We start from the raw sequence: 24,159 nt of genomic DNA, 5'->3' as shown, positions 1-24,159 counted from the left end.
AACGGTTAACTAACTAGTTCTATGTCACATAGCCAGGAAGTTAGTGACAGACCAGGATTCAGACCTAGCCCTCAGGATGACAGTATTATGATACCAGTATTAAAACTGGTGTTGATGTTTGGAGATTTTCTTATAATCAGTTAGCTTTGAGGATATTACAATTTAAATGAACCATTTTAATAGTAGGTATACATATTGGTTTATCTTTACTGTTACTGTTCTCTACCGTAGAAGGCATCTGTTATTAAAAGTTTGGAATATTTTAAATTTTAAATTGTCAAAATTGTAAAAGCTTTATGAAATGTAGCATTTTAATAAAACAGAACATTAGTTTTTAATGAAACATTAAAGTTTCCTTGTTATAAATACTATACTTATGAGTGTATTTGTAATTGCAGCTTAGTTCAGTGGCTGAAACACAGTCGAAAAGAATACTGTGAATTATGCAAGCACAGATTTGCTTTCACACCAAGTAAGTTCTTTTAGAAGTTTTCACTGCATTTTTGGGTAGTAACTGGCCCCATGAAAGTGTTTAATGATTATTTTCAATTAGTTTTTCTTTGATAGTAATGGAAAGTATTGCTATAGTATTTTAGAAAATACTTTAAAAAATACATGGCTGCTTTTAACACATGAGAGATATTGATTTAATTTGTGTTACATTTCTTTTTTATTGTTTTTATTATTTTTTTAAATTATGGACAAGTTCAAATGTTTGCAAAGGTGTAATGAGTCCACGTGTACCCATCAATCAGTTTGACCCATTTTCAAGTCATGGTCTTTACATGGCATTAATTGTGTTAAAGCAAATGCCATTATTTATAATTTCACCAGTACACATTTTAGTATCTCTGAAAAGTAAGGATTCCTTTACAAAAAACATAATTATAACATTAGTCACTCAGCAGAATTAAAAATGACGCCTTGATTTTATCAAATATCATATCACTGTTCAAATTTGTGATATCTTTTGAGTTAAAAGTATGTAGGTTGGAATAATAATGATAATAAAAACAAAGTTTTAACTTGCTTTTTAAAATGTGTTCTTAAGGTCAGTATTTTCTAATCCTGTAGTAAATATTTTGCAAGTCTTTAAAATTTCAATTACATTTTATAATTCTGTACCAGTTGATTGATATTTAATATTGTTCATTGTAAACAATTAGAGCAGCGGTCACCAACCTTTCAGACCTCACGGACCACTGGTTGGCGACTGCTGAATTTTGGACTATACTGGCAAGTTATCAAGGATATAAAGCATGATTTTTATTCTGGGATCCTAGTACATTGCCCTCCTCCCCCAAAGGTTTTTTTGTGTTTTAAGTTTTTTGTTTTTAAGTATCTTGAGCTGCTGAGTATAAATGCTGTGAATTAGTATTAGTTTTAATTCATTGGTTGATTCTTATGTGTGCCCTGATCAGGGATTGAATCTGAAACCTTGGCATATTGGTTGGATGCTCTAACCCAGTGGTCGGCAAACCACGGTTTGCGAGCCACATGTGGCTCTTTGGCCCCTTGAGTGTGGCTCTTCCACAAAAGACCACGTGCGGGTGCGCACATACAGTGCGATTGAAACTTCGTGGCCCATGTGCAGAAGTCGGTTTTTGGCCTGGGCGAGTCTATTTTGAAGAAGTGGCGTTAGAAGAAGTGGGGGTACGTTCGCTGAGGTCGACCCCTCAGATTGAGGACGTTTTTAGCAAAGGCCAACTTAGGAGTACCCAAATTAAGTTAATAACAATTTACCTACCTATATAGTTTAAGTTTAAAAAATTTGGCTCTCAAAAGAAATTTCAATCGTTGTACTGCTGATATTTGGCTCTGTTGACTAATGAGTTTGCCGACCACTGCTCTAACCAACTGAGCTATCCAGCCAGGGCCAGAGTACAATTTATTAAAGTCATTACGGTTTCACTTTTGGAGCTTTATATTCATTACCATCAAAATGTCAATTCTGTTGTTTCATAGTCTTTAAGTTTTTGTAGGGCATAAAAATTCAACAGCTTAGCTATAGTAAACTGTAAGACTAAATAATTAAATATCTTTATAAAGTTTGATTAGAAATACTTGTGAGCTTTTTCACTTTGAGGCACATAAATTTTAATTTTCATTTGACAGATGCTGTATTCTTTATCTTTCTCAAAAACTCTTTTTACTGGTTTAATGACTTGTTATGTATCAATATCAAATATCTTTAAGGATCTTTGTGGGTGTGTTGTAAAAAGTTGCTATTTGTTAATTATTTCTTAATGTTGTAGATGGGAACAGTTTTGTTATAATGCTCTCATAAATTTTAGATATTTTATTTTATTTTATTTATTTTTTTGTTAATCCTCACCTGAGGATATTTTTCCATTGATTTTTTTAAAAAAATATATTTTATTGATTTTTCACAGAGAAGAAGGGAGAGAGATAGAGAGCCAGAAACATCGATGAGAGAGAAACATCGATCAGCTGCCTCCCGCACGTCCCCCACCGGGGATGTGTCCGCAACCAAGGTACATGCCCCTGACCGGAATCCAACCTGGGACCCTTCAGTCCGCAGGCCGACGCTCTATCCACTGAGCCAAACCGGTTCCGGCAATTTTAGATATTTTAAAAAAACTTTATATATATCATAATTCTTGTTTTGGCCTCACTGGAGAAAGAGGCATTCTACTTCTGTGTTCTTTTGAAGATACCTGTGGTGGAGCAGTGGTTTACATTGGAAATCTTTCTAAAGCATGGCACAACCTCTTCCTCTGAGTGTATTGAACAACATGTTACAGAAAGTTGGGAAGACTTTAATTTACCATTTGCAGTGTTAACTATTGTGCTAAAATTGAGAAATGGTTGGCTAACAAATGCCAGTTGTCTGTTTGCTTTACACAAAATGGACCTGCAGATTGTTATGCCTTTTTTTGAATGTTTTTATTGATTTTTTTAGAGAGAGAGGAAGAGAGAGGGAGATAGAAACATAGATAGCTCTGCTGCCTCTTGCACTTCCCCTATTGGGGATTGAGCTTGCAACCTGAGCATATACTCTGACTGGGAATTGAATTAGTGACCTCTTGGTGCATGGGATGACGCTCAATTCACTGAGCCACACTGCCAGGGGCCAGGTTGTTGTGCCTTTTTAGTACTATTTCTAAGGCTTGTATTTGGAAGGAGGGTTTATTCTTTTTTAATATATTTTTATTGATTTTAGAGAGGAAGGGAGAGGGATAGAGAGATAGAAACAAACATCAATGATGAGAGAGAATAATTGATCGACTGCCTTCTGCACACCCCCTACTGGGGATCAAGCCTGCAGCCCACGCATGTGCCCTTGGCCGGAATCAAACCTGGGACCCTTCAGTCCGCAGGATGACTCTCTATCCACTCAGTCAAACCGGCTCGGGCAGGAGGGTTTATTCTTGATGAAGTCACTAGTTTCACCTTTTTCTCCTGTTTGCTTTATCTGATCTTTTATAATCTGGGAAGCCAGATAATCATATTGTTTGAATGATGTGTAAATTAGCTTTTCATGAAGTTCATGGCTGTGAATGAGAGATGCAGACTTCTCTTGAATCTTTTTTTCTGCTCAGAGGTCTTTTTGTTGGCTTCTTAAATGTGCTATTATTATAAGTACTAGGGGCCCGGTGCACGAAATTCGTGCACTGGGTGTGTGTGGGGAGGGGAGTGTCCCTCAGCCCAGCCTGCCCCCTCTCACATACTGGGAGCCCTCAGGCGTTGACCCCCATCACCCTCCAATCGCAGGATCGGCCCCTTGCCCAGGCCTGATGCCTCGGCCAGAGGCGTAGACCCCAATCACCCTCCGATCGCCTGATCGGCCCCTTGCCCAGGCCTGACGCCTCCGCCAGAGGTGTCAGGCTTGGACAGGGGACCCCCATCTCCCCCTGATCACTGGCTCTGTCCCCCGCCCAGGCCTGAGGCCTCTGGCCCAGGAATCATGCCTGGGCAGGGGACCCCCATCTCCCTCTGATCGCTTGCTCCACCCCCCACCCAAGCCTGATGCCTCTGACCCAGGCTTCAGGCCTGGGCAAGGGGACCATCATATCTCCCCAATCCCCGGCTCCGCCCCCCACCCAGGCCTGATGCCTCGGCCAGAGGAGTTGACCCTCATCACCCTCCGATCACCAATCACCGGATCGGCCCCTTGACCAGGCCTGAGGCCTCTGGCAGAGGTGTCAGGCCTGGGCAGGGGACCCCCAGCTCCCCGCAGTTGCAGGCTCTGCCCCTGCCCAGGCCTAACGCCTCTGGCCTAGGCGTCCGGCCCGGGCAGCGGGGACCTGCAGCTGCAGCGGCCCCGCGATCGTGGGCTCTGCTTTAGGCCCAGGCAAGGGACCCCTAGCTCCCGGGACTGCCAGCTTCGACCATGCCCAGCTCCCATCGCTGGCTCCACCCCTACTTCCTGCTATCACTGGCCAGGGCAGCAAAGGCGCCTGATTCTCTGATCATGGCTGGGGGGCAGGGCAAAGGCGGCCCTGGGGCCTTAGCTCCCCCCTGGGTTTCTGATCACTGTCAGTGGCAGGGGGCTTCTTCCTACTTTCCCTTTTGCCTCCCTGCATTGTGCCTACATATGCAAATTAACCGCCATCTTGTTGGCAGTTAACTGACAATCTTAGTTGGCAGTTAACTGCCAATCATAGTTGGCAGTTAATTTGCATATAGCCCTGATTAGCCAATGAAAAGGGTATCGTCGTACGCCAATTACCATTTTTCTCTTTTATTAGATAGGATTTGATTCATTTTTTATAGGAAAAATATTTGTATAATACAAATGTTGAAAGTTAAGATAACTTTATATGCCTATTTTATATTTATGAATCAGTCTATTTTTCAGTGTTCATGAAATTATATATAATTTTTTTCTGTAATAGTTTATTCCCCAGATATGCCTTCACGGCTTCCAATCCAAGACATATTTGCTGGACTGGTTACAAGTATTGGCACTGCAATACGATATTGGTTTCATTATACACTTGTGGCCTTTGCATGGTTGGGAGTTGTTCCTCTCACAGCATGTGAGTATTCATTCCTCTGTGGTTGGAGTTAATTAAACACTGCATAACTATTTAATATTATAGAGTAATATTAGATTATATTTTTGTTCGAATGATACTTAATTATTTGATATTATTATTTCATATATTAGTAAAGCCTCAGGAAACAGTTCACTTGAATTAAGAAATATTTTTAACTACATCAGTTTCTTGAATGAATGTGGGAAAGAAAAATACAGCATACAGAGTCTAATTAATAATGAGAATTCATGAGAGAATTGAAAAAGCAAAGTCAATCCATAGTTGAAAGAAACTTGAATTTTATTTCTGGGAGTTAGTTAGAGCCTTCAAAGATTGTAAAAGATGGGTTCTCTTGAGATTCCCGCCCCCTCTCCTTCTTTTAAAAGTCACTCACATATCAAATGATCCTGAATAATTAGGAGGCTTTCTTTCAAATACAGGAGGCTTTCAGTGAGGTTGGTATACTAACTCTTAATTGATACTTTTTGAGTTCTTCATTGTTCTTAAAGACATGGAGGGGGGTATATGGTGCCAGATTATATAAATACAATTTTTTTGCAATCTTAAATGCAAACAAGATTTTTGAATAAATATAATTCATATTCTCATGTCTTATTAAGATAAACTTACTCATTTATGAAAATGAATATCTTGGGAGATATACCACATAGCAGAGTAAGTACTGTAGAAGTGTGAATGAATTAGTGAATTAGAAGATTGAGCAAGGAGTTCTATGGGATGTAACTCAAAAAGACAAGATGTTGAAAGTATGAGAAAAGTGAGAGATGGAGGCTACATCAAGTTTTTTAGTACCTGTCTAATAAGTAGTTCCAGAAGGTAAAAAGATGATGGAAGAGGAAATGATAGATTGAAAGAGAGAGAGCTGACCATGATAGAAGGAGACTCAAAAACCTAAATATATTCTAAAGTTTTCCAATTCTGAGCAGGGTGTTGTATAGATGTAACGCTTGCAGGTTATCCTACAAAGTAATGAAAATCAGACTAACGTCACACTTAAAATCAGCAAATATTTTGCTGAAGCTAGAAGACAGCAGCAACTTGAAATTGAATGCTAGAAGGCAAATTTCAAAATTTGACAAAATTTTTGAACCTAAAACCTACCCATAAATTACCAGATGGAAGGGCAATATACAGACATTTCAATAGATGCAAGGACTGAGAAAGTTTATTGCCTCAAACTATTTATGGAAAATGTGTTTGCGACTATTCCTGCATAAAATGAGCAAGGAATCAAAGAGAAAGTTGTGAGCTATAGAGAAAAGAAGCAAGTAGGTCTTACAGCTAAATCATAATTGTTAATCTACAGTAATTTTTAGGTAACAGCCTAGAACTAAAATTCTGTATAAGTACCGCGCGCTAACCGATTGCGCAACTGGAGCTCCTAGAACTAAAATTCTGGATGATCTTAACAGGGAAGAAATTGTGAAGGGAGGATAGAAATGGGCGCTTTTTAAGTTGTTTGTTATATTTGTGGGAGATTATAGATGTGCTATATGTAGATAGGAAAATATAGTGTAACTATACATTAAAATATAGGGTAACCAAATAGAGTGTAGGACTAGATTGTTACCCAATTAACAGCAGAGGAGCCACCGCTGTTCATGGCATTGGAGCATGTACTCCATTGAAAACTTCTAATTTCAAAAATGTGTACTCCCCAAACTGATACCCTTTAATTTCATGAGCAGACTCAATGAATTTTAGAATTCTAGGTTAAAAAAATTCTCCATTATGTAATTTTGGAGATATCTTTACTTTAGATTTTTTTCCTCTTTCAGACATCTAAGCTCATTCAGTAAAAACAAGCAAGTGTGAATCTAGAATCTAAACTTCAAACATTTTTGAGTAACTTTTACTCTTCATTATCACTATTTTTATGCTTGACTATTAAAAATTTTAAAAAGTTGATTGATTTTTAGAGGGAGAGAGAAAAAAAATCGATCTGTTTTCCCACCCTTTTATGCATTCATTGGTTGATTCCTGTATGTGCCCTGACCTGGGATTGAACCCAGAGCCTTGACTCATTAGGATGATGCTACCCAGCCAGGGCCTTGACCATTTTAAAACAGTTTAATATTTTGAGACTCATCCTTTCAAAGACTAAAAGTGCATTTTAGTGGCATTCATGGTATTCCACTTTACCTCTGTTTAATTGAACAGCTGTGAGATTGATGATGAGAATTGTAACTATGTGCCCTTGTGTCCTCTTTCGGTAGGCCGCATCTACAAGTGCTTGTTTACTGGCTCCGTGAGCTCACTACTGACACTGCCACTGGACATGCTGTCCACGTGAGTATGAACCTTGTGACAGTGGAAGGCTGCATAATGGTGTTAGTTTTTCCCCACAAGTTTTTATTTTTTTTAAATCCTTAATCAAGGATATGTTCTTTGATTTTTAGAGAGAGAGGCAGGGAGAGAGAGAGAGAGAGAAAGAGAGATTGATGTGAGAGGGAAACATTGATTGGTTGCCTCCTACATGTGGTTCAGGATCAAACCTGCAACCTAGGTATATGCCCTGACCGGGAATCGAACCCTTGACCTTTAATTTATTAATTTAATTTATTTTTATTTTTTTATTTTTTTTATTGCTTAAAGTATTACAAAGGGTATTACAGGGTATTACATATGTGTCCATTTTTCCCCCCCGCCCTAGACAGTCCCCTAGCCTCCCCTATCCCCCGGTGTCTTATAATTTTATTTTTTTTGAACCCTTGACCTTTTAGCGTACGGGATGATGTTCCAGCTGAACCACACTGGCCAGGGCTGCTCCACATATTTATTTTTATTACAATTTGAGTTTTTCAGTTTCAAGGACAAATAATAATTTTAACAGTTATAGCTACAGTAGAAGCAGCTGACATGTATATATACATATGTGCTGTTTTAAAACATACCTGTCTTAAAAAGAACTGTTTTGTAATGGTGGGACAGCTTGTTAAATAGGCTGTTGTGCGTTGTGGAATATATATGATTATGTTCGCATGCTGAAAGTTCATTTAAATATGTTTTTTGCAATATAGACATTTCAATTCAAATTTATTTTTAAAATGTTTCTTGTGATTATTAGTGTCTGAACGCTAAAAAACGTCTTCACTATAGTTGTTTTACTGTATCTTAATTTGATATTAAGCATTGTAATTGAATTTTCTTCAGAAAGACATATTAGATGTGTTTTACTTATTACTGATGTCAGAATTAGAAATGTTATATATTATTAACTATATCAAGATCATTAGAGTATTAAGCCTGCAAAAAATTATACTTATATGTGCTAAATCTTCTTTTGTGCCAAGCTGTCCTTAGTAATTATTTTTGAGGAGCTGATTTTCACCCAGAAAATTATGAGTTTTCTGGCTGTTTTTTCCTGAGATTTTAGTATAAGACGAACTGTTGTTACCTTGAGTTTCTTTGGTTTCCTTAGGTGTTCTTTGGAGTAATTCCATATAATTTTTTTTTTTTTTAACTAGGGACAACTTATTGGCGGATTGTTTACAGGGTTGTTTTGTGGTGACGTGCACATTGTGTGCGTTCATCAGCCTGGTGTGGTTGCGAGAGCAGATTGTTCACGGGGGAGCGCCGATTTGGCTGGATCATGCTGTTCCACCCTTCAATGCTGCTGGACACCACCAAAATGAGGTAACTCCCCACTTCCTCCAATTCTTTTTATTGGGACAGGACATGAGAGTTGTCATCACCTTCTAAAACCCAACCCCATTGACTCCCATGTCCCTCACTGCAAAGCAGAGTAGTGAAAAGGAGTGGGAGAAGATTAAGGGAGATGTGAAAAAAATCAAAAGAATGCTGCTGTGACTTGGCCTCAATTTTCTAGCAAGATTGGGAGCAATATTGGGGGCATACTAAAGTGCTATTTCATTGCTTTTGCTTGGGTCCCCTGCATAATGCTGGAAGTTAAGGTATAGACTTCTTGCACATGCTTCTGACATGCTGGATAACATTAAAGAAGTGACTTACCCTCTTTGCTCATCAGTTTCTTTGTATGCAAAATGCCTCCTCTTTGCTGCTGCTAGCAGGAATGTTACCAAAAGTAGAAAAGTTGGACCACTATAACAATGGTGTGCCATTTTACTTTTTGTTTATCAGAGGATACATGCTTAGATGCAAGAGCATTTGCTAGAATTATTAAGAAGAGAGGACATAAATTATTTTTAGTATTTTGCCTGCTGAGAAATTATGGGGCTGAAAATGTAAAAAATATTAGCTACTTACATATGAAAACAATTCACACTTCATAAAATTTTGTTATGAAAAAATTGAGTGTAAGATACTCAAAGTGTAAATTAATAACTTAATTTTTCATGTAATGACCTACTTTTGTCAGTTTGCAGATTGATTTAATCAAAGTTGCCACATATTTTTCACTGCAGAATTGAGTGCAATTTCTCCCTTGAAAACCACACATAAAAAAAAATGGATCTATAAAGAAACAACACTGTTCTTACCTACCTTTAATGCTTTTATCATTGTACCTTATATTTTGAAGCATTTGAAGCATTTAATAGGGTTCTTTTTTTAAAAAACTTTTATCCTCACAGGATATATTTTTCCATTGATTTTTATTTATTTATTTTTATTTTTATTTTTTTAAGATGTCAAAGGATGAATATGTTTAATTTATTATATATACACATATGTGTGTGTGGCTGGGGTCCAACCCCAGCAGGTCCAGGGGTCCCCAAAGGTGTGGACCGAGTCGGCGAAGAAGGAATGACACGGAGACAGCGTTCAGTTGATCAGCAGCCTAGCCAGGATCTCTAGCCAGGATCTCCAGCCAAGTTGTGGTTAGGTTCTCCAGTCAGGTTCTGTGGCTCAGTTCTTCAGCCAGGTTCTGTGTAGGATCTCCAGCCAAGTTCTGTCTAGGTTCTCCAGCCAGGTTCTGTAGCCATGTTCTCTCGCTAGGTTCTCCAGCCAAGTTCTCCAGGTTCTCCAGCCAGGTTCGGTCGCCAGGTTCTGTCCAGGTTCTCCTGCCATGTTCTGTCTAGGTTCTCCAGCCAATTTCTGTAGCCAGGTTCTGTCCAGGATCTTTTGCCATGTTCTCTCGCTAGGTTCTGTCTCTAGGTTCTGTCTCCATTGATTTTTCGAGAGAGTGGAAAAGAATGAAGAGGGAGAGGATGAAAGGTGGGGGGGGGGGGGGGGGGAGAGAGAGAGAGAGAGAGAGAGAGAGAGAGAGAGAGAAAGAAAGAAAGAAACATTGATTGGTTGCCTCCCACATGTAGGAAGGAACCTGCAACTGAGGTACATGCCCTTACCCTTGACTGAATCAAACCAGTGAACCTTCCTTCCCAGGGCTGATGCTCTAATCACTGACCAAGTCGGCCAGGGCTAATGTAGTTCTCTTTTAGTCTTTATTAACCCCAAGGGAGTTGAGTGTTTTAATTAACTGCAGTTATGTCTTTGGTTGGTAGGTTGTTGCACTCAGGAAGAGTCAGAGAAAGATGCATGTGGGGACTGATAAAATATATATGGACAGGCTTACCTACAGGGCAGAAATTAGCTATTTTCCTCAAGTGTTTAACTGATAACTGAGAATTAAGTTTTATATCTGTATGTGTATAAACAAATAAATAGATGCATAAATAAATATATTTTTATTCCCGAGGGGTCATTAAAGACTGGAGTCATGTCTTTTAAAGAAGGATTATGTATGGAATGATGTATTCAAGATAGCCATATTGTTAACCCATCCTATCTAATAAAAGACAAAAAGGGTATTTGACCGTACCTTCGTACGCTTCCCATTGGCTAATCAGGGTGATATGCAAATTAACCGCCAACAAAGATGGCCAGCCGAGTAGTGAGGCCTCACAGCCCCGGGATCAGTGGAGCCATGAGGCCTCATGGCTGGGGTGGGGGCTCTGGCCGGAGCCCAGCCAGAGGGAAGGCCTGGGCCCCGGGTGCCAGAGGAAAACTGGTACCAGCAGACAATGGAAGGGAAGGCCTCTAGTTATCTATAATGCTTTATGAAATGATAATCCTTAAATTATACTGAATGAATATATACACTGTGAAGTGAATTTATGTCCTTATATACCAAATTGATCCAAATAAGATACATTTGACTTTGAGAGGTGCGTTTTGGAATTTCAATACTTTGAGCCTCTTGGTTATTTATTTATTTGTTTGTTTTAGAAGAAAGAGCTTGATTTGAAAATAGAGCAAAACTGAGGTAAATTAGCTAAATGTCTGCGCTCTTCTGTCATTTTAGGCTCCAGCGGGAGGAAATGGGGCTGAAAATGTTGCTCCTGACCAGCCTGCCAACCCACCAGCCGAGAACGCAGTGGTGGGGGAAAACCCGGATGCCCAGGATGATCAGGCGGAAGAAGAGGAGGAGGAGAACGAGGAGGAAGATGAGGCAGGCGGGGAAGATGCAGCGGATGCCAACAATGGGGCCCAGGGTAATGGTGCTCATTTGTCCTTATCACCTCCTCTCCACCATGAGTCCATTCCCAACTTGCCTTGGGGGAGGACTGGTGTTTTCAAAATTTAGTGGGTTTAAAATTATATTTTTAACCGGTTTTTACTTTATTTTGGCAAACTTGCATGTATGGATATACATATGCATACATTTTTTTTTCTGTGAAACGGCACATTGTGTGTTTTAAAATCCTACTTTATGCAGGACTTTAGTAGGATGGGTAGGAAGAAATTATTTGTAAGTTGGTGTAGATCCTAGTTTTTTTTTTTTAAAGGAATTTGATAAAGATTTATCTTTTTTTTTTTTTGGCCATTCTTTTGAGCCAGTACTTTTAATATCAAAGAAAAATTCTTGCAGTGTGCACTGTAGACCAGATGCAATCCAGAGAAACCAGTTTCTGTTTTTTAAAAATTTTTATTTATTGATTTTAGAGAGAGGGAGAGCAAAGAAGGGAGATAGAGGAAGAGGAGGGAGGGAGAGAGGAAGAGAGAGAGAGAGAGAGAGAGAGAGAGAGAGAGAAACATCGATTTGTTCTACTTATTTATGCATTTGTTGATTGCTTCTTGTATTTGCCCTGACTGGGAATCAAACCCACAACCTTGGTTTATCGGGACAATGATCTAACCCAGGGGTCCTCAAACTTTTTAAACACTGTCCCTCAGAGCATTGGAGGGCCGGACTATAGTTTAAAAAAAAAACTATGAACAAATTCCTATGCACACTGCACATATCTTATTTTGAAGTAAAAAACCAAAACGGGAACAAATACAATATTTGTATTTGCCTGTGGCCCGCGGGCCGTAGTTTGAGGATCCTTGATCTAACCAACTTGAGCTACCCAGCCAGGGCTCAATTTCTCCGTTTCTAGCAGGTAACTTTGCAATGTAAAAGAAGATCCGAGACTGAGCCTTCCAAGTCAGCTGTCAGTAGCTCAGCGCCTCCCTTTCTCTCTTCCCACCCAGAGTTTTCTTGTCAGGTGCTGCACTGCCTCTGGGTCCATTTGACATCGTTAATATTTGAGTGTCTCCTGTGTGCCAGGCACTCAAAACATCAGGGCTCTGCCTTCATGGAGTTTCTGGTCTAGTGAAGAATACCCAAGTGAGCAAATTTATTACACATTGTGATAAACATTGTGTAGGTTGTTCTGAGGATGCTTTTGGAGAGAGACTTACTTAAACAAGATGCCCCCGTAGCTCAGAGTAAGGGCTATTTGAGCTACGACCTGAAGGATGAGAAGCGAGTTGTGTAATGGGGCCTTTGCCAGGGAGAGGCGAGTATCTATTCAAAGACTCTGAGGATGCAGTCTACTGCTTCCCTAGTGCTGGCCACCATTTCTGTCTCAGTCTAATGCAATAGCTCCTAACTGGTCTTCCTTCTTCCATTCTTGCTCCACGTAGTATTTGGATTGCTCTCCTGCCTTTAAAAATCTTTTAGTGGTTTTTCCATGATACTGAAGAACAAAATAAAATCTAGGCTTCACATTTCTTTTGTATGATCTGATCCCTCTCTGCCTTTCATACTATATCTTCCACTGCTTCCTCATCCAGAGAATTATAGTCGTCTGGCTTTCTTACTCTCCTCACTTCCACTGGAGTTATTGCTGCTTCAGAACTGTTGAATTCCTTTCTATCACATAACCCTCTTTCTTTCCTTTCTAGTATTTTCCACATACTAGCACCACCTTATTTATTTTATGTTGTATTTATGTATATGGGTTCTTATTTATTGCCTAATAAGTAAATACTCATATGGAAACATTTTAAATGTGGTTTAGCTTCTCAACAATAGTTTACAAAACACCAAATTAAAAGGGCGCATTTTATTTATAGTTCAAGTTACGTCAGTAATCTTTGAACTGCAATTTTATTTCTAGATGACATGAACTGGAATGCTTTAGAATGGGACAGAGCTGCAGAAGAGCTTACATGGGAAAGAGTGAGTAAGACTTCTATCAAACATCAGTGTTTTAATTCTGTAGTTATGTTTGATTTAAAACTTTAATAGATCTTTAATTTCTAGAGAAAATTAAGTGATGTTTTGTTTGTACTGAAAATGATAACTTTTTCTGTCTTATGGTTTTTAAAACAAACCTTGCTCTACTTAGGGAATGTTTAGTCTGAAATTGTGGACTTTCAAAAAATGAAGTAACAATTTAAAATTTAAGTATTATTCTGATGCTTCAGTTGACAATATAGTTGGATCATGAAGTCTTGACTGACTCCATAGCTAATGTAAGGATGAACCCAAGATGGATTTTTTTTTTTACTTCAAAACCATGATTTGGAATAAAAGGAAACCCAAAATACAAAACTCCCATACACAGGAGTTTTTTATTCTCTGAAAATGATAGGCTATATCGGAAAGTAGTGGGTATGGATTATGTTTAAAGATATTGAAAGGGCCCTAGCTGGTTTGGTTCAGTGGATAGAGTGTCGGCCTGTGGACTGAAGGGTCCCGGGTTCGATTTCAGTCAAGGGCACATGCCTGGGTTGTGGGCTTGATCTCCAGTAGGGGACATGTGGGAGGCAGTTGATCAATGACTCTATCTCATCATTGATGTTTCTAGCTCTCTTCCCCTCTCCCTTCCTCTCTAAAATCAGTAAAAAAAAAATGTTTTTTTAAAAATAAAGATATTGAAAGGAAAATGAGCCTTTTTAATAAATAGAATTAAAAAAACCTTTTTTTTATCTTGAATTAATGCCTATTATTATTCATTTTAGATGCTAGGACTTGATGGATCACTAGTTTTTCTAGTAAGTAAAGCTAACATTTTTTTTTTCCAAACAAAATTATCTTTATTCATAACTCTAACATTTTTTAAATAATAGAATTGTGACTTAATTATTTGTCTCAGTGATTCAGTTGAGGTAGTGATACTGAGGGATGCACCTGGTGGTAATTCACAGATTAGAGAGAATATGATGTTACCAAGCTTCTATTCAGAGTTTGATCCAATCAGTATAGAACAGCGGTCTCAACCTGTGGGTCGCGACCCCTTTGGGGGTCAAACGACCCTTTCACAGGGGTCGCCTAAAACCATCGGAAAACACATATATAATTACATATTGTTTTTGTGATTAATCACTATGCTTTAATTATGTTCAATTTGTAACAATGAAAATACATCCTGCATATCAGATATTTACATTATGATTCATAATAGTAGCAAAATTACAGTTATGAAGTAGCAACGAAAATAATTTTATGATTGGGGGTCACCACAACATGAGGAACTGTATTAAAGGGTCGCGGCATTAGGAAGGTTGAGAACCACTGGTATTGAAGGTATTTGACTACATACTCATTTACCTCTCTTACCTCATCAGTCCCTCACAGATGCCTCCCAGAAGTTAGGCAGTGTTGCTGACAAAAGTGCATTCTAATTATTGGAAAAAATAATTTATAGGATGACTTCATTCATGGAAAGATATTTTTAGTGTCTACCATGTGCCATCCATTGTAATAGTTACTGTGAGGTTCAGAGATGAATGAAATGGGATCCCTCTTCTCAAAGATGTTTTATAGTTAGTAGAAATTAACACGTGAATAAGAAACTTTAGAGGTACTACATGGTTAAGACTCAGTTACAGAAGGTGTTTATCAGAGGTACAGAAGAGGCCTTGGTTAGGTGTTTCTTACTGGAGTTTGTCAGCAGGGAATTTTTAAATAAGATAATTTAGAGGTTGAGGCACAGAAGATATAGGGAATAAGGACAGTTTGGGAGCCCTAAAAGCAGAAAAGCTGAAAAAATTCAAGTGATATAAGCTGACATGGTGAATAGGAATGTAGCAGTCATCTCTTAGACAAATTAATCACCCTTTATGCCCCTTGAATTGTAGCAGATTGGGATATTCTTTCCTGATGGGAATGTCTTTCTAAGAAAAAAATTTGAAAGTGTTGGCCCTTTTTGGAAGGATCATTTAACTTGATGGGGGAGGAGGTGGTGGGCCTAGACAAATGAGCTTGGTCTTTCTAGTGTCAGCAAGGAGTGTAACTAAAGTAGAGGTGTCTGGCTGGAGATGATAGCAGTCATCTTGGAGGTGATAATACATAACTGTGGAAGTAGATCATTGGCCAAGTGAGAATGAGTATACTGAGGCATGAGCAAAGAAAGACAGGACATCATAGGGAGAAAAGGGACCAGAGAAGATAAAGTGACCTTACAGAAGTCCTGAGAACAAAATGGACAGTGAAAGAAGCACTGTATTTTTCCATTAATATGTTGTTGGGAATTAATGTGGCTTTCTAATTTTTCTCCATTTGGAATTTTTCAGTGTCATTTGATTTAATGCAGCCTGGAAGTTATTTATGAGAATCTGTATAGTTTGTAGTGAATTATTAATTTCTGAAGAGGAAATGTTTATAGAGTAACTTCTTTGATTTTTTCCCTACATGTAATATAATGAACTTGAGTTTTATTAGATTTATGAGCTATCTAATGAAAAATTTAAAGTTGTACATAATTTTTAGAATGAACTCTCAACTATAGAGGGAACATTTCAGTCTTATAATTGAGTAAGTGGAGTAGTCTTTATATGTCAAGTAGGAATTGAATATGTTTTATTAATGTTCTTTTCCTTTAGGAACATGTCTTCTGGGTGGTGTCTTTAAACACACTGTTCATTCTTGTTTTTGGTAAGTGGTGTTTATGCTTTTGTTTATTGTATTATGGTAGTTTAGCTTTCTAGGAGCCTTCTTATTTAGGTTTTTGTTTTATTTTTAAACAGGAATATATAAAATAGTTTTATTTTTATTTATTTATTTATTTATTTATTTATTTATTTATTTATTTATTTTATATCTTTATTGTTCAGATTATTACATTTGTTCCTCTTTTTTCTCCCCATAACTCCCCTCCTCCCAATTCCCACCCCACCCTCCGCCCTCACTCCCCACCCACTGTCCTCATCCATAGGTGCACGATTTTTGTCCAGTCTCTTCCCACATCTCCCACACTCCTTTCCCCCCCAAGAATAGTCAGTCCATTCCCTTTCTATGTCCCTGATTCTATTATAATCACCAGTTCATTCTGTTCATCAGATTATTTATTCACTTGATTCTTAGATTCACTTGTTGATAGATGCGTATTTGTTGCTCATAATTTGTATCTTTACCTTTTTCTTCTTTTTCCTCTTCTTAAAGGATACCTTTCAGCATTTCATATAATACTGGTTTGGTGGTGATGAACTCCTTTAGCTTTTCCTTATCTGTGAAGGTCCTTATCTGACCTTCAAATCTGAATGATAGCTTTGCTGGATAAAGTAATCTTGGTTGTAGGTTCTTGGTATTCATCACTTTGAATATTTCTTGCCACTCCCTTCTGGCCTGCAAAGTTTCTTTCTCTTGCTGCTTTTAAGATTCTCTCTTTGTCTTTTGCTCTTGGCATTTTAATTATGATGTGTCTTGGTGTGGTCCTCTTTGGATTCCTTTTGTTTGGGGTTCTCTGCGCTTCCTGGACTTGTAAGTCTATTTCTTTCACCAGGTGGGGGAAGTTTTCTGTCATTATTTCTTCAAATAGGTTTTCAATATCTTGCCCTCTCTCATCTTCTGGCACCCCTATAATTCGGATATTGGTACGCTTGAAGCTGTCCCAGAGGCTCCTTACACTATCTTCGTATTTTTGGATTCTTTTTTCATTTTGCTTTTCTGGTTGGGTGTTTTTTGCTTCTTCACATTTCAAATCTTTGACTTGATTCTTGTGCTTCTCTGGTCTGCTGTTGGGAGTCTGTATAATATTCTTTATTTCAGTTAGTGTATGCTTAATTTCTAGTTGGTCCTTTATCACAACATCGAGGGTCTCATTAGATTTCTTGAGGATCTCACTATATTTATCAGCGGTCTCACCAGTCTTTTCAAGGGCCTTACTAAATTTATCAGCTTCTAGACAGCTCTTGAGAGACCTTAAAAGTGTGGTTTTGAACTCTATATCCAGCATTTTGCTTTCCTCCATTTCTGTCATTTGTGTCCTGTTTCTTTGTCTCTGCATTTTTTATGCTTTCTTGGTGCACCCCCTAGTGGTCTTTGTGTGCAGTCTTGTAGTTAAGCCTTGATTGTTGTAGGTAACACTGGGGGAGATTTGACCTCCAGGCCAACTGACTGTGAGAATCAGCTGTGTCTGCAGTGGGAGAACTTCTGTCCTCTAGGGAGGTGCTAATCTAGCCTTTGCCTGAGGCTATCCAGCAAATGCCTGTGTGCAAGGCTTGGGCAGGGCGGGTCCCAGGGGATCAACAGGGTGGGCGGAGCGTGCAGTTATGGCTGCTCTCAGTCCTGTCCCCAGAGGCTCTGCTTCTCAGTGTCCCAGCAACCGCTGCAAGTAAGAGAAAGCTGCCCTCGAGTTCCGACTGATGCCAGACAGTCCCGCTTCTCCCATTTGAGTCTGGGTCCCCAGAGACTCGCCCGGAACTGGAGTCTGAGACTCCCTCCTGATTGAAACAGACAACCGTGCCCTCAGCCACCAGCCCGCTCCGCACACACCTCCGCACCTTTGTATTTTACTTCCGCACCGCACCTCCTCTGAGTCTCGGTATGCTTTTCTCTTTCCTTCTAGTTGTAGAATTTCCCCTCAGCCAGCCTTCCTGTGGTTCTGGGTGATGTCCGTTCCGTCTTTTAGTTGTATTTTTGAAGTGGTTGTGCGAGGCAGCAAACTCCGGTGTTTACCTATGCCGCCATCTTGGTTTCTCCAGGAATATATAAAATAGTTTTAGATAGTAATCTGTATAGGAATCCTGTGAAGATACCTTCTTTCCTAAGCAATAGTGACTTCAATAACCTGTAGTTGCCTACTATCTCTGCTTCAGTTGGGCATTTCTGTCTCTTTGTAGAAGTTAATTTTACTAGTAGACTGACTTGAGAATATACAATATTCTACCTCTGGAATTAACTTTTTGCTAATTATCTGCGTGCGCTTCCCTATGGCAGAAGATCTTTTTGCCATCTGTCAAGGCTTTATCAGAGACCCTGCTTGGGAATTGTCACCGGAGATGGATGTATGCTTGAGGGAAGACAGTGACCCTTCCCCAAATGTGAATTCCCCTTAGAACCAGATTCTGGTAAATGCAAAATCACTTTCAAGACACTATCACAACTACAGCTGTGAGGGTTCTGTGGCAACACAAACGAATCCCTCCCATTGGGTGTAATTAGAGAAAGGAAGGCAGGGCTGAGGAAGTGCAGTTGACAGATTTTTCTGCTTTGGGAAACATAAGGTAAATTGAATCAAGTAAACCAAGACCTTAGAAATCAATTCCTGCATATCTCAAGGGAGAGAAAGTAGAGTTTAATAAAATCAGGTTATTGCTGGGCTGGGGTATGGTTTGTGTCTTGTCGAGAGACCTTAGAGCAGCGGTTGCCAACTGGTGGTCATTGGACCACTGGTGGTCCGTGAGGTCTGAAAGGTTGGCAACCGCTGCCTTAGAGTACAGATCTCTCCATAGGGGTGATCTTTGAGAAATTCCTTCCTTTAATGCATGTGAGTTACCCTTTAGTTCTGCTGAGGAGGGAGGGTTACATTGAATTCCAAGTTATTTCCTTTGTATTGTGGACCACTTTGTGACCTAGAAAGCAGTTCTCTTCAATAGGAAAGAAGCCATGTGGTCAAAAAGACACTGAACATGGCCCTGGCCAATGTGGCTCAGTTGGTTGGATGTCATCTTGTACATCAAAAGGTCACCGGTTTGATTCCTGGTCAGGGCACATGCCCAGGTTGTGGGCCTGATCCCCAGTAGGGGGCGTGCAGGAGGCAGCTGATCAATGATCGATGTTTGGCTCTCACATTGATGTTTCTCTCCCTCTATTGTCTTCTCTTGAAAAAAATCAATAAAAAAGACACTGAATATGTAAATTGAGGATGAGACAAAATTAATTTCTGAGTATTATCAGTAAAGAAATAAAATTATTGGTAACTTTTTGAAACAAATATCTTGATTAAAAAGATGGCACAAATTAACAGGAAGCTCATTTTTTGTTGTTTCCCCTTGCATATGAGGGTAAAAAATATGTCTGCAGATTATTCTGCATTTATTTTTTTATATGTAAAATTATATTCACTTTTTGAGTATAATGAACTCATGGATTTGTATATATTCAGTGTGCTTCCACCAGAATGTGAAACTGTTTTGATCTTGACCAAGTTCTTTTTTAAAAAAAAACTATTTTTTAATTTTCTTTATAGATTAAGGTATTACATATGTGTCCTTATCCCCCCCCTTGCCCCACCCCACCTCTGCTCATGCCCTCACTCCCCTGGTGTCTGTGTCCATTGGTTATGCTTATATGCATGCATACAAGTTCTTTGGTTGATCTCCCCCCCTTACCCCTCCCCTCCCCTACCTTCCCTCTTGAGGTTTGATGGTCTGATCGATGCTTCTCTGTCTCTGGATCTGTTTTTGTTCATCAATTTATGTTGTCCATTATATTCCACAGATGAGTGAGATCATGTGATATTTATCTTTCTCTGATTGGCTTACTTCACTTAGCATAATGCTCTCCAAGTCCATCATGCTGTTGCAAATGGTAGGAGTTCCTTCCTTTTTATAGCAGTGTGGTATTCCATTGTGTACCACAGTTTTTTAATCCACTTATCTGCTGATGGTCACTTAGGCTGTTTCCAAATCTTAGCTATTGTAAATTGTGCTGCTATGAACATAGGAGTGCATATATCCTTTCCGATTGGTGTTTTTAGTTTCTTGGGATATCAAGTTTTATTTGAGAGAAAATGAACTCTAGAATTTAGTCTTTGCTCTTGTAAGAAACACTTAATGCTAAGTTAATGTTTGAAGAAACAAGTCATCTTTAAACCTGAATTAGAGAAATAAGAAATCTTATTTATATAAAGGAAATAGCATCTAAGTAAATATTTTTCTAATCCAGTCTCCTAAGCTTATATAAGTTTATATGAAAAAAATTTGTCTTAGTACACTTACATAACATACTTAGGATCTCTTGAAATGAAATAAATTTTCTTCTTTTTAGGAATACACTTTTCTTTTTAGGTGTACACAGTTGTCATTGGGATTAAGCACACATGTTTTTTTTCCTACTGCAATTTTCCTCTGGCATTTTTTGACTCTTGTCATCATGTAATTTGCAGAAATATAACCTTACAGCACTGCTGTCTTTAGTAGAGTGGAGTGATCCTGAGAAACTGACCTTAATTTCATGATACCTATCTAGTAGTTGCTTCAGAATAGGATAGAAATTGATTATTACAATTAATGCTCAGGTTAGTAATACGTATACAAATAGAGTTGAAACCTGAAAGTTTGCCTTTGTCAGGGACCTTCTTGAGTCAGAGTTGGGTGTGAGAACAAATTAGAACAAATTCTGCATATGTATTTTTTCTTATCATTTAACAATTTCTTGTGCTTTATAACATATATTAGTAAAATAATGCACATGTCTACTTTGCAAATAAATTCTAAATAGATCTTAGACCAGTAAATGCATTTCTACCCATAAAATACTTGATCAAAACTGTTCGGTGGCCAGATTCCTATAGATTCACTCTAACTTTTGTGTTAATGATTGAGTTGCCTTCCCCCCTTCTCTAATCTATGCTGTTCATTTTTTTAGCATCAGTAAAAGATAAATTACATTTTATTATTAAGAACAAATTAAAATTTTATTAATATGGCAAGAAAAGCTTGAAGAAAAGCGACTGTAAGAATTGTCACTCTGGCCCTAGCTGGTTTGGCTCAGGGAACAGAATGTCAGCTTGCGGACTAAAAAGTCCCGGGTTCAATTCCGCTCAAGGGCACATGCCTGGGTTGCAGGCTCACTCCCCAGTAGGGGGTGTGCAGTTGATGATTCTCTCTCATCATTGATGTTTCTCTCTCCCCCTCTCCCGTCCTGTCTGAAATTAATAAAAATATGTGCATGAGGAGGCAGCCAATCGATGTTGAGTTTTCTTTCTCACCAATGTTTCTATCTCTCCCTCTCCCTTCTCTCTCTAAAAATTAATAAAAACATTTTAAAATTCTTATTATGAAATACTTAAGGATATTTTCTTATTTAACTATAATGTCATTATCACACCTTAGAGCAGTGATGGTGAACCTTTTGAGTGCGGCGTGTCAGCATTTTGAAAAACCGTAACTTAACTCTGGTACCGTGTCACATGTAGAAATTTTTTGATATTTGCAACCATAGTAAAACAAAGACTTATATTTTTGATATTTATTTTATATATTTAAATGCCATTTAACAAAGAAAAATCAATAAAAAAATGAGTTTGCGTGTGTGTCATAGGTTCGCCATCACTGCCTTAGAGAATCACCAGTACTTAATATTTCTTAGTAATCCAATATATTAAAAGTTTCTAGATTGTTAGTCCTTAAATGCCATTTTATAGTTGGCTTGTTTGAATGAGGATTTAGATAGATAAGGTCTAGACCAGCCGTGGGCAAACTACGGCCCACGGGCCTTATCCGGCCCGTTTGAAATGAATAAAACTAAAAAAAAAAAAAAAAAAAAAAAAAAAAGACCGTACCCTTTTATGTAATGATGTTTACGTTGAATTTATATTAGTTCACACAAACACTCCATCCATGCTTTTGTTCCGGCTCTCCGGTCCAGTTTAAGAACCCATTGTGGCCCTCGAGTCAAAAAGTTTGCCCACCCCTGGTCTAGACATTACTTTTGGTTATTAATCCTTTTGATCTAGAATATTCTTCCGCTCAATCCCTTTTTTTGCCATTGATTTGTTGAAGAGACTTGGATCAGCTGCCCTATGAGTGCCTCATGCTCCCTGATAATGTCTGCTACTTTGTTTCTTTGTCTCCAAAGGCCTGATTAGATTCAGGTTCAATATGTTTGGGACAAATCCTTCACTGGTTGTGTTTTGCCTAGTAATCCTATATAATAAAATGGTAATATGCAAATTGACCATTACTCCAACACACAAGTTGGCTGCCCCCATGTGGACACAAGATGGCCAGCAGGGGAGGGCAGTTGTGGGCGATCAGGCCAGCAGGGGAGGACAGATAGAGGGACCAGGCCAGCAGGGTAGGGCAGTTGGGGGGGGCACCAGGCCAGCAGGGGAGGGCAGTTGTGGGCAATCAGGCCAGCAGGGGAGGACAGAGGGGAGGGACCAGGCCAGCAGGGGAGGGCAGTTGGGGGTGACCAGGCCAGCAGGGGAGGGCAGTTGGGGGGGATCAGGCCAGCAGGTTAGGGTAGTTAAGGGCAATTGGGCTGGCAGGGGAGCAGTTAGGCGTCGATCAGGCTGGCAGGGGAGTGGTTAGGGGGTGATCAGGCTGGCAGGCAGAAGTGGTTAGGGGCATTCAGGCCAGGCAGGCAGGTGAGCGGTTGGGACCCAGCAGTCCTGGATTGTGAGAGGGATGTCCGACTGCCCAGTGGTATCGGGCCTAAACGGGGCAGTCAGACATTTCTCAAGGTTTCCCAGATTGGAGAGGGTGCAGGCTGGGCTGAGGGACAACACGCCCCCCCCTCCCCACACGAATTTCATGCACCGGGCCTCTAGTACAACATATCTGAAAATGGATGATGTCTGGTTCTCCACCTTTCCAATTGATTCAGATGATAGCATCTTGAGGGGGTGGTATTTTAGTATCATACAAATATCTAGCATTTCATCAGCATTTCACCTAATGATTTCATTATCCCTTGATGATACTTGCCTGAAATAATTTGTCATTACAAAATGATTCTTTTCAAATTGTCATTTTTTACATTTATTGACTGGATTTTCTATAAAGAAGAACTTATCAGCTAGAGCTATTTAGTTATCCTGAACTTGTTTGTTCAGAAGCGGCAGGACAGATGTGCAGGTCTTTTCCTTTATTGGTTTTCGGGGTAAGGAATTGATGAGCCCACTATTTCCATTGGTGATAAAAGTGTTTTCTGTGATGTTGCTTTTTTTCCTTTTGTTTTTGATTTTGGCCTACCACTTTTTGAGTATAATGAACTCATGGATTTGTATATATTCAGTGTGTTTCCACCAGTTTGGGTCATTATTCTTTTTGATGCTCATATCTTCCCTTTTATTAGAAATTTAATCTGAACAGTTTTGGAGGTCAAAATTTATTATTAATTTATTTTTAATCATCACTCAAGGATATTTTCCCATTGATTTTAGAGAGGGTGGAAGAGAGAGGGAAAGACAGAAATATAGATGTGAGAGAAACACATCAATTGGTTGCCTCCTGCACGCAGCCCCTAGGCCTGGGCCTGGGCCAGGGAGGAGCCTGCAACCAAGGTACGTGCCCTTGTCTGGAATTGAACCCGGGACTTTTAGGTCCGCAGGCTGACGCTCTATGCACTGAGTCAAACCTGCCAAGGTGGTACTCATATCTTTTCATTGGCCCATGAGACCCTCTTCACAATGGTTCTCAGGTCCTTTTGCCATCAGTCTATTAGACCTTGATTACTTTGTTGTTGTCTGGTTACAGAGAATGTCCCAAGAAATACATTTTTTGCTCAGTTCTGGTATTTTCCATTACTTTAAAAATCCCTGGTTCCTTTCATTGGGAGATGGTACTAGGAGTGCTCATTGTTCTAATTTTGACGTTTTCATTGAGTTTTTTCTTCCCTTTTAGCATTTTGCCCTTACCACATTGGTCATTTCTCCCTTGTTGGTTTGGGATTTGAAGAACATGTGAGTATAATACTTTTGCAAACTTACTTTTATTGATCTCCCCCCCAAATTTGATATTTGTTGAATAATTAATAATGTTGTAGAGTTACTTC

General features: G+C 39.1%; 1 protein-coding gene across 5 annotated transcripts in view; it reads left to right on the top strand.

The window, feature by feature from the left end:
• MARCHF6 (membrane associated ring-CH-type finger 6) overlaps positions 1 to 24,159 on the top strand; it is a 70,633-nt gene that overhangs the window by 15,381 nt on the left and 31,093 nt on the right. For 4 of the 5 annotated variants that reach the window (XM_059694800.1, XM_059694799.1, XM_059694796.1 and 1 more), the window contains exons 3-11: positions 399 to 472; positions 4,860 to 5,003; positions 7,241 to 7,313; positions 8,492 to 8,660; positions 11,248 to 11,437; positions 13,331 to 13,392; positions 14,178 to 14,210; positions 16,041 to 16,092; positions 24,009 to 24,067. In XM_059694800.1, coding sequence (XP_059550783.1) covers positions 399 to 472; positions 4,860 to 5,003; positions 7,241 to 7,313; positions 8,492 to 8,660; positions 11,248 to 11,437; positions 13,331 to 13,392; positions 14,178 to 14,210; positions 16,041 to 16,092; positions 24,009 to 24,067 — 856 coding nt within the window. The remainder of the gene's footprint in view (positions 1 to 398; positions 473 to 4,859; positions 5,004 to 7,240; positions 7,314 to 8,491; positions 8,661 to 11,247; positions 11,438 to 13,330; positions 13,393 to 14,177; positions 14,211 to 16,040; positions 16,093 to 24,008; positions 24,068 to 24,159) is intronic. The other variant, XM_059694798.1, reaches the window with a different exon arrangement.

The sequence above is a fragment of the Myotis daubentonii genome, chromosome 4, assembly GCF_963259705.1.
Source record: "Myotis daubentonii chromosome 4, mMyoDau2.1, whole genome shotgun sequence".
In the NCBI taxonomy this organism is placed as follows: Eukaryota; Metazoa; Chordata; class Mammalia; order Chiroptera; family Vespertilionidae; genus Myotis; species Myotis daubentonii.
This window is presented reverse-complemented; position numbering and strand designations above follow the sequence as displayed.